This window comes from Neophocaena asiaeorientalis, unplaced genomic scaffold, assembly GCF_003031525.2.
Source record: "Neophocaena asiaeorientalis asiaeorientalis breed wild unplaced genomic scaffold, Neophocaena_asiaeorientalis_V1.1 scaffold81, whole genome shotgun sequence".
In the NCBI taxonomy this organism is placed as follows: domain Eukaryota; kingdom Metazoa; phylum Chordata; class Mammalia; order Artiodactyla; family Phocoenidae; genus Neophocaena; species Neophocaena asiaeorientalis.
The window spans coordinates 703,778-719,738 of record NW_020171990.1 but is presented as its reverse complement, the minus strand read 5'-3'; the positions used below and the strand labels follow the sequence as shown (position 1 = coordinate 719,738).

The 15,961-nt window shown below is 31.6% G+C and overlaps 1 protein-coding gene across 2 annotated transcripts in view; it reads right to left on the bottom strand.

Moving 5' to 3' along the window:
- KLHL1 (kelch like family member 1) overlaps positions 1-15,961 on the bottom strand; it is a 364,563-nt gene that overhangs the window by 118,480 nt on the left and 230,122 nt on the right. For both annotated transcript variants that reach the window (XM_024748105.1, XM_024748114.1), the window contains one exon: positions 14,823-15,035. In XM_024748105.1, the coding sequence (XP_024603873.1) occupies positions 14,823-15,035 (213 nt within the window). The remainder of the gene's footprint in view (positions 1-14,822; positions 15,036-15,961) is intronic.

Here is a 15,961-nt window from a genome sequence, read left to right as displayed (position 1 = left end):
TATATATATTTGGGATATTCTGAGATGACAAACATTAACATGAATGTATATTAGCATGAGGTGAAAACTCATGGTCAGAATCAAGTTACAACTTTTACTGTTATAATAGATGAATATTATGAGTGACTACTCCCTGAAACCAGATATCAGGTGTTCATTGTGATTAAATATTCATCACTCCTTAAATTCTTACCATATATTTGCCATCTTTTATTGTTAGTCTCCTTTTGAAAACAGTCCAGCACTTATGCTGAATTTGTAGCAAATTGGGAAGTTGTTTAATGGTTTGAAAAATCCCCACAGCTGACTGAGTCGAGAATAACACACTCATTATTACTTATGACTCTATTTCCAGGTCTTTATAAGTCAAGTTATTGAATTCACTGAATATGCTGCTTTTCCAGTTCAGCAAAGCCAGTTTTTCAGGCTACTTTGTGGTAGACAGACTCATAGAAGTGGAAGAAAGCCAATTTCTTTAAATATAAGCACACCTTAGAACACCCTTAGTTTAGGATAATTTACTCTAAATGAAAATCCAGTGTTTATTAACCTTTACCATTAAGAATTCCAAAACTTTAGAAAATAAAACCACCCAGAACAGTGCTTCCCTACTGTGTTCAGTAGACTGTTCTTTCCATGAGACATCAATAGCCTTTACTTGAGATAAGTGCTCTTCAGAAAAATCAGTGATTTCATGAGTTAGAATTAAGTGAATTTCTTTATTAAGAAATTACTGTGATAATCTGCATTGCAAAATTTTAAAAGGGGGACAAGGTAAGATGGGTTTATAATTTTTTTTAACATGAAACACTTTTGTGATAAATACCTTTAAATACTATTAATACTATCCAGGACAAAATGCTGGGAAATGCTAGTCTAGAGCAAATCTTTGAAAATATTTCAGAAACCAAATGTAGAGATAATAAGAAGGCTTAATCATAGAAAACACACCATGTTTTTGTTGTTGTTTTAATAATTTTATAATTTCAGCCTCAACATTTGCCACTTTATCCTGTGGGAAATATGGGATATTTTAGTCTTCAAGATCACGTTTCATCCTTTTACATATGTTTAATGTGTATTTAATCTGCCTAAGTATTGAATAATATATAACTCTAGGCTGCCTGAAGTACTAGAAGAAAAATAGAAGTGTTAACCATGGAATTGTGAAGGATTTGATTTTTTTCAAAACTACCACAATAGTAATGTATAACCTCAGGAACTGTATTTTATTAATAGCCAGGTGGAAATAAAAAACAAACAATTGAAGATCTCTTTAACATAGTCTATCAAATAACTTTTATGTGAAATAATATTTAAAATATTTTAAGGAAATAGATATACCTTTAAATGTAGATGTACTGGTCAGGGATTCTATAGTACAATATATGACAATTTTAAAATAAATAATGAAAATATTAACTTTTAATCTATCTTCTCTTCTATTTTCACTTTTTGTTTGTCACTGATCAACTCTCCCCAACCACACCCCCCCGCCACAGGTGTTGAAATTACGTGTAATTTCAACACCTAATTACACTAGGGAAATGGGAAACATATATGTAGCTATGTCCTTGAAACCGCACCAGAAGACTTTAGTGATAGACTAAGATGTATATGGTATTTATTTTTAAAAGCTGTTTTTCAGTCAGGTGTCATTATATTTATTTATTTTTTTAAGTTCTTTAGAAAAAAAAGAAATATTTTGCTTTAAAATTAATAATTAAATTTGATTATTTAAACATCTATTTATCAATTTATTATTCCATGCTAAATAAAGGTAGGTTTTTAGTGAAAAAATGAGTCCTCAGAAGTATACCTGAAATATTTAAAATATCACAATAACATTCTCAGAATACTGTTCTTTAATTAATTTATGACCAAAGAAAAAAAGAGCATGTGAAACAATGATAAGAAGACTTAGAATTTTAATGATCAAAATTTAAATGCATTTTGAAAAATTTATTAAATATTTTGCATGTAGTATTCTATTTCATACCTTTTCTACTATACTTGACTTTGGGTAATTTAACTAAGTTTCAATTTCCTCATGTATAAACTAAATATCTGCAGTATAACAATATGTATGTAGTAAAACATTTAAGGAGATAATATGCCTAAAGCATTTAGTGTTATACCAGCGTATCTTACTACTAAATAAATCATAAAATAGACATCATGACTACTGAAAATGTTAATCAATATAGACATACACAGATTATATATTTAAAAAGTACAATTGGTAGTTTAAAAATATAAACATGATTATATTAATTTCATTAATTATGCAATAAAATACATTTAAAGACAGTATTTATATACAGAAGTAAATTATATGAATATATTTATTAAGATGGTTGTAATGAACATTGAGAAACTCAGTAAATAATTATATGATCATAAATTTCAAGGAAAACATTTATAGATAATAAAATATTACTTAATTGGTCAGGAAAACTTTTTCTTTGAATTACAATAAAACTAGTCTTTGTGGTTTAAATTATCTAGCTTTACACTTGAGCTATAACACAAAAAAATTGACATATTCAGTATCTGTGTTGTCATTTCTGCTCTGGTGTCATGATGACAGTTTATATTTCAACTTGTGCTAAATGAGAGTCAAAAGATAATTTTTTTGTTGGAAAGCTTGTTCTCATAGATGGAAAAAATATTATTTGAGAGTTAAGATTCCTAAATTCCATTTTAAATGTATCTATAAGTTATTAAAATAAAAATATTACATAAAATAGTCTTCTTTAATTCTCTGAACCTCAGATTCCACAGGCAAAATATTAGAGTGCTGGTCTTGAAAGTCTTTTAGGCAATACAAATCTGAGAAAGCAAGGTACATACACATTTTAGTATTGCATCATGTGATCATTCACTATCATCTTTGGAAATTGTGAAAAAAATAATTCTAAGTTGATTTGTATTGGTCTGATAAGGAAGCTAACAGTGGGTAGAAAATGTTAGAGTAAACACAACTTCAAATTAACAAAGGTTATAAAAAACACACTAACATTTCATAAACTATTGTTTGGTTCAAAAAAGACAGAAAGTAATGTATCCACCTGATGAATTCCACTTGATGAGGTTAAGTGACAAAAGACTAACAAATAATTCTGATAATAGCAATTTCTGAATTGTTTTCATTAATTTAAATTGATCATATAGAAAGTAAATAAAACTTCCTCCAATTTTTCAGGATTTGAATTGGAAAATTTGATGTATATTTAGGAAATATTAAATTAACATGTGTGCCATTTGCTTAATGGTTAGAATATTGAAATTTCATAATAAATATTTGGATAAATAAATTTTTAATATTTATGCAAAATAATATACAAGTATTATCACTTTTTAACATTAGCAGATACTGTTATTTTTTTAAGTATTATTAAAGAACAGCTTTTATTTTGGGTGACCTATGGGCATTTTCCATTTAATTAGAATGGAAAAAAGTATATGTGCCTAATTCTCTGGGTAGTCATCAATGTTGAATTGCTCTTCTCTAGGGGGTATTTTTTTTCCATTTTCATAATCATTAAAATAATAAACTGTTTAATTTGTCTGATACTCTTGTAAATTGAAATCACAGTAGTAGTTATTTCAGTACACATTTGATAAAATTCAGTTCACTTGTGTTTTCTTCCCATAGCTTATAGTTTGCTTCCTTTCCTCTTAGGAATACTTTAAATTATAGAAGTTTGCAAAGTAATCTCAACAGTTTTTTTTTTTTTTAAGTTTTTTTTTTCTTTGGCATTTAAAAGTTGTAAATGATGAGTTAGGAAAAAATTACTACGATGGAAGGAATCTATATTTCATGAAAGACCATTTATTTGGTGAGCAAAAGGAATTCTTCAAGTTGTTTTTTGCTTTACATTAGTATATTTTGAAAAAATTAAAAGTTCATGAGAGCTTTGAAACATTATGATTTTTTTTCACATAGGGAGGCATGAATATCCTAATTCTCTATAAAATTATCTATGTCACAGAATTTTCAGCAGGCATCAATTCTTAGGAAATTAAAACCTATTTTCAATCGTACAATGTTACTCTCAGAAGAGATATTTCCATCTTCTCCTTGCCCTGATGTGGAAACCAAGGTCTAATTAAATGAGATATACTTTCCATGATCAAACACTGAATTAATGTCAGAGTCAAATGTAGGATCCACCATTGCATCTGCTCACCTACACACATCTGCACACAGATATCTTTTTCACTTGTTGACATAGATAATTTTCCAATTGTCTTTTCTAAAACCAATCTTTCCATTCGTGCATGAAATCCTACCTACTCTAGTACATTCAAAGAAAATTTTCTAACAATTCTTCCCTCTCTCTTACATCATCAAATTTCCCTCTCTTCTGAATCACACCTGTAAGTATACAAAAATGCTTGGCTCCACTCTCCCAGCTTCACATTTGTCAGTTTATTAACTCTCAGTTCCAAAATCATCCTTTTAGGTTGTTTTGTGAAAATGGGTCCTTTAAATAATTTTTCTTTGCCAACTGGCACTATGGTAAGCATTATCAGTAGAGGACGCTGAAGAGATATAGCAGGAGGAAAGATTTTGTTTCCTGGTATGAGCCCACTTATCTGCAAGTTCCCCAGTACAGTAGGGTGTCTCTTTTGAGACATGTAGGGGGAAGATTTCTAGTAAGTTCTGGAGAACAGGTTTCTATCAAGTCTTGCCATTTGCTATACCACAGTGTCTCCTCTTCCATCCAGGAAGCCATGATTGTTCCCTCTTCAAGGAGGTCCAGATCTCAGCTCTGGGAGTTGGTATTAGCCTTATAGGTAGTAGCTACTCTTTACATCTGATATTTCTGTATTATTTAGAGTTCTCTTAATTTCTTACTTTCCAATCCTTCCTTACTCTAAATATAAGAATTAATGATTCTTTATTTAAATTTTTCATGCTGAAATTTCAATGTTTGTTTCTCACCAGTGGATCCAGGCTGACAAAACCAGCCACCTTTAAGCTAATTTTTCAGTTCAGTTTTGCAGTTTTAAAGATTCTATGTAGTTACTCTTTTAAATTCCAGTTTTCACATGTTTGCTTAGCTCTATTCCACAGAAACATATCTTGTCAAAGTCATCAATGGCCTTCAATTTATTAAGTTCAAAAATCGAGTATTGGGCATCAGTCTATTTGACCTCTCAGCAGCATCCACACTCCTTTATGTTGGTTTATTACCTGAAATTCCAGGACATTAAGCTCCCTTGGTTTTTATTCTATTTGATTAGTTACTCCATTTCAGTCACTAGGTTCTTTCTTCTTTTTATCTCTAGTTTTGTAATGTTTTGATGTCCTAGAACATCATTCTTAGTCCTCTTCTCTTATTTATCTATACTCACTTCTATGGTGAGACCACCCCACATCATGTCTTTGTATTTGCCAACAGTTTCCTAGTTTATATCTCCTGGCCATTTCTCCACAACTCCTGAATGATGCATTCAATGCCTACTCAACACATCCACTTAGGGTTCTCATAGAAATCTTAAAAGTACATCCTTCCTCATTGGGGCTCAAGTCAAAAAACCCTGGAATCTCTCTGATTCCTCTCTTTCTCATTCCCCCATCTAACCAGCTCTACTTTAAAATATATCTAGGATGAAAACACTTCTCACTATCTTCATTGCTAGTAACTTATTACCATCATCTGACCACTTCAAAAGCCTCTCACTTCTAAATTGCTATCACCTATTAACTGATTTCCATTTTCCACTCTTGTTTTCCTCCAGTATACGCTCAACACAGCAACAAGAGAGAGTCCATTGACTTGTATACATTAGATCAGACTCGCCTCTACTCAAAACCCTGCAACAGCTTCCATTACACTCCAAGGAAATGCCAAAGTTCTTAGAATAGTTTCCTAAACATTTAATGATTTGCTTTTTCACCTTCTCTGAATTCTAGCAACTCATCCCTTGCATCACTCTGCTTCAGTCCCAAAAGCTACCTTATTGTTCCTCAAAGAGTAACAAGCAAAAATATTTTCTAAAAATAGCAATGTGGACAAGAAGATGCAGGAATGTATGTATTTTTTGTATATTTCAAACAAATCACTTAACAAAATAAAAGAATAATTATATAATTGGATCAATGTAAATTTTCTCTTCTGAGGCTTTAGCCTTGAGATTTGCCAAAAGACTCAGTGTTCATAAGTCTAAAGATCCGATTTTAATCTCCAGGTTTCATCTCTATAAACTCCACTTACTAAAATATTAAAATGGCTTTAATAGTTCATTAAAATTTTCCTAAATCCTAAATTAAAATCACTGCAAAATCTGAATGATTTAAATGGCTTTTGCCTTATTACAAATGTTCCACAATTTTTCTTAGTCCTCTTACAAATTAATATATTCCATTTAAATTTTATCATTCTTATACAATAAGCATGAACAAGAAATGAAATTCTCTTTTTAATGTTTAATTGAGAAAAATAATTGTTCTTGCACTGTGTGGCCTCGATAAATTTTATGTATATTATTTAATATGCTTATATTATTTAAAATGCTTATGAGCTAGTATAATTTTTAAGTTCAGTTTTCCTTTCCTCATTAAATGGACTTTCACTTTCTGGTTTATTATGCTAGATGTGAAAATGAAACCAAGTTTTCTTATAGCCATTTTATCTTTAAATACACCACTGACTTATTTATGTCATTCTGATAAATTTATTTTATTTAATATGTCTAATAGAACAAAGAGATTAGAGGTTATATCTTATTCAAGATTGACCTTCCATTGTCCATCGAATAATGGATTTTTAGTAAAGTCTAAATCAATGTGCTATGATCCCTCTTTATGACCATGTTCCTAGTATCCACTGTTAGCTCCATGATAACACACAAATGCAGAGCTTTCTCTCACATTACAGACAAATCATACATCAACAGAGAGAATAATTGAAGCTAAAATTCCTAAGACTTAGCATAAACTTTCCATTTGTTGATTCAACGAATACTTATTGAGTATCAACTATGCCAGGAACTTTGTGAACAAGAACTTCAAGTTTGATTTTCTGAAAAATATAGTTATAAGGAAAGAGATGAAAACAAACTATGACTAAGCAAGAAAACAGTAGATGAAAGTGCTAAGAAGACACATTTAAGGTGAGATGTATTTAATAAGAAAGAGTCAGTCATGCCATGATGGGGTGAACACCTTTTGGCAGGGAGGGACCAGAAAAGGGGTGTGATGAGCCATTCTACCCAGCAGGTAGGAATGTGTAATCTCTGGCATTGTTTAGAATTGCCAAGGTATGGTAGTGATAAAAGCTCACCAATGTTTAGTCAGTTTTGTTGCTGTCTTTAATTATCTCTAGACCATGTCTCCCCTTTCATTGGTTACCCCTTAGAAAACTGTATCACCACCACTCTCTTCTCTTGGGCGCCAGGGTTTCTAGTCCCCAGAATCAGCTGGTACAAATGTACTAGAGAAGAAATAAACCTGACTTGTTCAAGAAACAGAAAGAATATCAGTGTGCCTGTAGGGTCTAGAGAACTGGTAGGAAATGAGGCCAGAGGAGTGGTCATGGGACTGTTGATGTAGGGCCTTGTAGGAAAGGGATATTAGAATTTTGTTCTAAGTGTCTAAAGCTTAAGTTTGAGATGAATTGATTCATACTGCAAAAATTCTGTTTGCTTATTAAATGAAAGTTATGGCAGTGGTTAAGCATAAAAGTTAGAATAATAAATAGCAGGCTATTTCAACTGTACAGGAGAAAGATACTGGTGTCTTGTTTTAGCATGTGGTTGTAGAGATGTAGAAAAAAAAAAAACAGAACAGATTCAGGATTCAGGATATGGTTTGGAGGAGTGCAGTCAAAAGGACTTCCTAAGGAAATGACTGCTAAATGCAATGCAAAGTAGATAATTAAAAATGATTCTAGGATTTAGGTCTGAGCAACTAAATGTTTGGTAATGATATTTACTGAGAAAGTGGGGGTGGATGGAGTCTTGGGACTTTGAAATCTTCCATTTTGGACATGTGAAGATTTGAATAGCTGTTGGATATCCAATGGGAGATATCAAGTAGTTAATTGGGTATTTGAATCTATCTTTCAGGGAAAGTTTAGAGCTAGAAATATATGATCAGAATTTATAATTGACTCCCAGATAGTATTTAAAAGTACGGAAGTAAATGCTATTCTTGACAGAAAATATGGTGTCCTAGGTCATTGCAACATCAGACATCAGAAAGAATTAACAATTATCATTGAGTAAGAATGGCCAGATTGCTTGTGTCAAAGGCTGCTGAGAAGCCAAGTAAGATGAAAACAAATGAGATGTGGGAAAAATGACAGCATGGAGGTTTTGGGTGATCTTGACTAGTTCAAAGAACTGTTATAGTGAATTGAAGAGAAAAATGATGATTACAAGTAAGTAGACTTAATAACTATAAACGATAACTACATATTTTGCTGGAAAAGGGAACAGGGAATTGGAGTAGTTGGTGGAAAGGAATATGAGAAATTTTGTTTTGTTTTAATATGTCTGAAGCAACACATCTTTGTAAGTTACTTGGAATGATCCAATATAGAGTAAAATTCATAATAGAAAATACAGAAGGAGTCATAGCAATAGAGAAATTTCAGTATGAAGAAAGATGGGATAAAAACCAGAAACAGTGTGATAAGCCCTTGATAAAGGCGGAAACACTTGATACACTGTAGCAAAAATAAAGGCTTTCAGAATAGGTTATAACTCTCCTCCACTCGCTTTACTTGACCAAAGGGTGTAACGTGAATGTATGAGTTTATGCGTGTGCAAATCGTTTTTTACATTAACAATCTGTTGACTTAAAACTTACTGAAATGAAAAGTATTTGTACTTTCTTAATGTTGTAACTTGAACTGTGAATGTCATAGTGGGTTAAAAGATCATGAATCTAAATAGTATTTAAGAAAAATATATAAGATTTTAGAAGTATACATTGTCTGTGTTTCTGTTTTAAAGACACAGTTTTCAAAGTCTCTTTTGGAGAAGAATAACATTATTCCACAATTTTTTAAACCTCTTATACTCTAATTTTATGGAGGAGACTATTTCTTTGATGATGGCCTGGTATAATAATTAACAAATCAGACAGCGAGCAGATCAGAGAGAAAAAAAAAGAAAAAAAAATGAAAAAGTAACAAAGACTGGTAATGGATTACGTTAATGTGTTTGATTGATTCTTTTTGCATTACTCATTTGTAAGAGTTAAGAGTTTTTCCTTTTTAAAGAAGTTAAGAGTTTTTCCTTTTTAAAGATAAGATATATAATATGCTAAACAGTGGATGTTATACTGACAAAGGTAGAGAACTATTGGATTTACCAAGGAGTAGTTTATCTATGCTTGCTTTGGGGAAGTAAAATCAAATAAAACATGAATTACTCAGAAGTATAATCTATTTTGTATAACTTATGCTGTGATTTATGACTGCTCTTTTTCTATTTATTCGCTCTTTGTCATTTTGCTTGCTTTTCATTAGGTTTTTTAGTTGTGGCTGTAATTTTTATAGGCAACAGAGTTTTTATGTCTCTGGTATCTAATCAACTGTCACATTCCCAATGGAGTAAATGATTGAAGACCTCTCCCCTCTTGAATTGCTGTAACTGCCATAAAGAATCTTTTGGAATAAATTTATTACAGATTTGCATAAAAATAATTAATTCCTGTAAGATAGAGGTAGCATGTGTTTCCTTAATTTAAACTCTTTAGTCTCCTTGTTATTTTTTAATTTTTTTTATTATTTGATTATAAATAATATTCCTCTAAACCTAGGCAATATTTTGTTATCCATTGCAACTTATTTTTTCCTTTCACATTTTGCTACAGAAAATAAAAGTAAATGTTTATACACATAAACAGACACTACTATTTATTTATCTTAAGAGTCAGTAGGTATACTTATTAGAAAGTTGTGAGAAAGGGTTCTCCTTGTTGTCTCTAAAGAGATAAACAACACCAGTTCTAAGACATGAAGCAAAGTTTATCTGTATATCTCCAACCTTTTAAATAATTTCTGACTGTGATAAAACTGAATTTCCCTGAAGACTTTTGACTTGATCATACATGGAACTGTACTTTTTGAGAGCACCATGCTTCTACTCTCTAAATCACTCATTAGAAAAGTGCACAACAAAATGGATACTTATGTATACTTTTAAAATATGTATATAACAAATAAATATATATGTACCTATTACAAAGATCCATTTTATGAAATGAGTTAAAACCAGTGGAAGTAATAGTTACAAAATGTTAAAATGTGTTGTTTATTGCATAGCGACATGTTCTTTTGTTGCATCTTTGAAAAAGGAAATATAGAAAAATAAGTGAATCAAATTGAGTAGCCTCCTTGTGATATGTATATTTGTATACATAATCACCCATTCTTTTAAATGAAATTTCCATATTTTTTCTAATTCTTTTGAAATTATAAACCCCCTTGGTATCCAAGAAAAACATGAAAACTATTATGCAAAATTCTGTTCCTTACTTATTTTAAAAGATAATAGAAATCATTCACCACTTCTTAGAGTATATCTCAATTATGTATTTCTTTGATTTTGCTTTTTCCTCTGGTCCTTTCTATTGCAAAGTCAATTGAATTTATTTCAGTATTAGCTATTCTATTTCAATAGCAAATAAAATAGGTATTATTGCTTCTGAGTTTTTTAAATGTCTTTTTTTTCATTCTTTTCTGAAGCTCATTTTGTCTACTAGTGTTCTCAAATAAAATCCATATTCTCTACTAAAATTTACATCTTCACTTTGTTTTTCTATACCAAATTAACATAATTTATACTTCATAATAACATACATTGATTTTTGAATAATAAAGAATATCAGAACTTAAGAAATAACTTCTATAACATAATGGGCTTAGTAACAAAAAACATGAGAATGCAGATTGTGGGACATGAAGGAATGGAAATCTGCTTAAGTGAAGTGGGTTAGTTGCCTCATGATTATAAGAGCAGACTCTCACTATAATCTACATTTATTCTTTGGCTCTAATCAATCCTTTAACATGTTTTCTTTGTTGCTAAAGTTTCTGTTATTGTCTTTATTTTCACTTTTTTTACTCTAGAAATTTTTTCATGTACTCACTAAATAGAAACAGAAACTCCTAGCTGTATAAAAACTTGTAAGTTATTTAGTTTAACTTAATCCTAGAAGCTTTCATTTTCTCCTTATTTTGTGTGTTTGTTTTAAACATCTCTAAATTTTTTTGCCTTTCCACTCTCTCCTTGGTCAGTAATTTACTATGTTTTGCTTAACAATACACATAAGAAGTTCATAGCTGGTCTTCCAAATATTGTTCTGTCACTCACCTGAAACATATCATTCACATCTATAACAATTACCTTGTAAAAAGATAAGCCAAATTATTCTCTCAAGTCTCCTTCAAAAATTAGTTCAAGGACTATTTCTTTTTGAAAATAAACCCCTACCACACTATAAAAATGTAGGCTCTTCTTCATTTAAATACTGCTAGCATTTTAAAATATAATATTGTTTTGTTACATAACAAAAACATTTGTAATTATATATTATATGTAAATATGTATATAATATATATAATATGTAATATAATTACATAGGTAATGTAATAAGACACACAGTATATACACACAAATCACTTGAAAGTTAAAAAAAAAAAAGAACTACACATTAAGCACTCTCAGAATTAAGGACAAAACCCATATTTACTGGCTCCCAAACCCAAGAAAAAAGTGTTTTCTGGTCATCATACGGCTTTTCTTAAGAACCTTAAGATGTTTAGTAGCTTTGAAAGTTCATGTAAAGGCTGGAAAATTCTAGATTTAATTAAACTTTTTAAAACTCTGGCTGGATATTGAGGTAAATAGGAAACCATCTGTAGAAATAAACTTTGCACTTATTTCTCATCAGTAGGAGAGGAAACACAGTATCAAACACAATTAGAGTAGTCTGAGCTCTACAGTTCACTAGAAAAATGATTATCATGTCGATTCTCAATTTACTCATTTGTCAAAAAATAATAATGATATTTATTGCATAAGGATATTATAGAAATTAAATGAGATAAAATATATGTTTGGTGACTGAAGAAAGAAATAAATGCATGTTAATTCCAATTCTGCCACTCTTCTTCCTTTCTCAGGCTTTTAATAGGAATCTTGAGAATTGCTGTATTCAGAACATTTTAATGATCTTCAAGTTTAGACAGCAAATAAGGAAACAACATACATTCACAGTAGTAATATCCCTGTGTATGTTCGTATCTGGCTAGCCTAGATTTGCAGGAAAACTGGATTTTTCACTAGTTCTATGACCTTTGAAAAATCACTTAACTTCTTTGAACCTGTTTATCCCTCTGCATAATATAATTAATAACCCCTACCTTTCAATTGTATTTTTTAAGATTAGAAATACTGTATGAAAAGTGCTTATAATGACATGTAATTCCTTAATAATAGTTATGGAAGCAATAGCCCCTCCTATATCTAAAGACATTTTTATGAAAAGAAAATGTGCTTTATTTTTCCCCCTGCACAGATGTTGCTTGAAAGTGTATATAAAGTTATGTTTGTAATGTACCCAGCTTAAGAGATGAGAAATGGAAAATAAATATATGCTGTGTTTATGCCTATTGGGCACTGTGATGAGTTAAAATTAAAAGTCTTTTACTAGTTAGTTTCACCAAAACATAATAATAATTTATTTTCTAATGTTAATAAATATTGTTTCACTAATCAAGATAAAGCACTTTTACCAATCAGAATTAAAACCCTATGTGTAACGTGTAGCCTTAGGAACAAATAAGTCAATAGAATGTACATCTCTATTCTGATGTAATAGTTTAGATGAGATATACATGTAGGAGCAGCTCCCATTTTTGTTGACAAAAGAGTGGGCAAGGAGGGTATGAAGAAAAGGCATATCATGAAAAAAATGGAGCCCTGGGCACATTCTTGGCCTCCTCTCGTATGGGTCATATTATATATGATGATTTTTCAGTACCAATTTAACTCCAAACTCCCAACATTTCAGCAGACAGGTGAAATGGGTGGGCAGGATCAAAGGAACCAATTGCCACATCATCTATCATTGGTTAATGGCTATCTACCTATTATTGGCTAATAGTGATCATTGGCTATTTCCATCTTGAGAGAGGATGCCAAAGCTCTGAGAATATGTGGTATCACAACCTATGTTGGAAGATTCAGAAAAATCCAGTGCATGGCTTTCCAATTCATTCTTTGTCCCATTACCAAAATAGATGTTTCCCTTCCTTTTGTAAGAGCCTGGTGTTAGGATAAACTTTTATTGAATATAATTTGTTTAGGCAAGATTTCCATAATTTTTTTACTTTTACTTCTTTATTTATTTTAGTAGCCAAATGAAACACAATTCTTAATTTATTCATAAAACTTCATTTGTTTCCCAAATTTGGCAAAGTGTTGTTTTTTTTTTAACTTTCCAATCTTAACATATGACCCAGCTCCCTCTCTCTTCTCTTGTTACTAATGTGTTATACTTGCCTATTGTTGTTTCCCGATTTCCTAATTCTCTATCTTACATTCTTAGTAATATGTGGATTATTGAAAATGTTGATAGTGATTTTAATTCAAACAAACAGGCTCTTAATATCTCTCATAAGAAATGTACACATACACAATTTTTTCTATCACTTCAGAGGTCAGAGCCACCTTCAAGCTTATGCTTGGATACCCTGAGATACCAGATGCCCTGGGTTAACAATGTTGTGCATGGATAATTTTGCAACATTACAAGTTATTTTAAAGACACAAGACTCTGAATCAGGGAAAATTAATTACTCTTCTTCTGCTAAGTTGAGAACTTGGTGTTTTATCAACTCACCTGTGTCCTACATACCTCATCAGTAAAATGAGGTGATTTTTTCACTTGGTGTGTGTATTCTCCTTAGCTCCAATTATTAAAGGTTCCATAATTCCAATTGCTAAATGGTATTAATTCATAACTCTGTACTATTCAGTAATATATCTTATCCTTCTATAGACATTTGAAATTCCATGCTTTGAGCTTTTAAGAATACTGTAGGGATGGCCACGGAATATGTATATTCATCAGAGAATGATCATATTATTTTATCTTAGGTCAGATAGATGTTAGCTTGATAGATAACTAGCTGGCTAGCTAGCTAGCTAATTAGGTAGATAGATAGACAGATATGTAGATAGATCAATCATCAAAACAGGGAAGCAGTGAATTAATAATTGCAATGTTCTAAAAATCTTTTTTTTTTTTGCGGTATGCGGGCCTCTCACTGTTGTGGCCTCTCCCGTTGCAGAGCACAGGCTCCGGACGTGCAGGCTCAGCGGCCATGGCTCCCGGGCCCAGCCACTCCGCGGCTTGTGGGATCTTCCTGGACCGGGACACGAACCAGTGTCCCCTGCATCAGCTGGCGGACTCTCAACCACTGCGCCACCAGGGAAGCCCAAAAAATCTTTTAAATATTCTATTAAGATTAAGTATTTTATATATATTATCTAATTTGATCCTCATAAAATTTTGCGTGGTAGTACAATTTGATTTGATAGATGAAGAAATTTAATTTCAGAGAAATTGACATTCTTATAGTCATATAACCATGACTCAGTAAGTGGTGGAAATGGAATTCAGACCCATGGCTCAGCATTTTCCACCAGCAAATTTACCTTAAAAAGAGTGTTTGATTAAAACAAACAAACAAAAATGTGAATAAGTAATAAAACATGGGTTGTAATGTTTAATTTTAACACAGAATTTTTCAGTCATTCGTAGGTACGAAAACAGCATCCCATGTAATTACCTGAGGTGGAAGCAGGGGCAGTCTTATAAAGGCCAGAAGCATACTCAAGTCATTGCATCTCCTCTGCATGTCATATTTGACCCACATCATTAATGCATGGAAGATGGTTTCTTCATCGGGGACATTGACATCATCACTGGCCAGGAGTTTATGGAGCTCCTCAGCTGGAAGCAGTAAAAACTCTTGATTTCTCATAACTTCCATTATGTTTTCCTACAGGGAGAAAAGAGCTTGGCATAAATTCGACCTCGGTTTTATTTAGCTAGCACAGCACCTCAGAAAGAAATGAGAAAAGTAGTCATCAACCTTTGTTCTCATTATACCATAATCCTTGAGACTTAATCCTTCAGAAACTAAAAGCTGTTAAGATGAAAGCATTGTAATTGTAATTGAAGTGTAAATGTATCCAAGACAGCACAGATCTTGTAATAACTGGAGGATTATAATGTTGAGCTTTGTTTTGCAGGCAGAATATAAAGTGATTAAACGTTCAAGTTTCAAGAGGACTGCTAGGTAAAATTTGGTGAATATTAAAAGAATAGAATTTCAAAGTTTAAAAAAACTTGACTACATATACATCAATCAGAAAGTGGGAATAAAATTACACAGAAGTAACACTGTAAGATGCATCATTGTTTATTCAGAAAGGGAAAAATAGAAGAGGTAGGCCATAGGTATCACAAAATCCCATATGTTTCACCCTTTTATTATCTCTCAAACCTCCCTCCTCGCATGACAGTTTTTCTGGCTTAATTCAGAGTCCCATTTGTTTTCTTGCAGATTGCTGCCATACTCGCCTAGTTACTCTGCCTGATTCTACCCTTAGCTTCTCTACTTCAATGTGCTCATGGCACTACTCTAAAGTTTTTGTTTCATCTTGCTTTTTTTTGGTTCAAATCTTTTGGTTAAACACACCAGTTCTTCACGATCTGACCTCTTCCTTATTCTAACACTTCATCTCCAAACTTATTGGCACACCAGCCACAAAATTACTCTACCTTCATTTTGCCTTATCTTCACTCCATTGCTTAAAATGACTATTAGCCACCTTGTTTTCCTAATTTGTGTCACTTTTCAAGATTCAATTCAAAAATTAAATATGGATAGGATATACATATATACATATATATATATATATA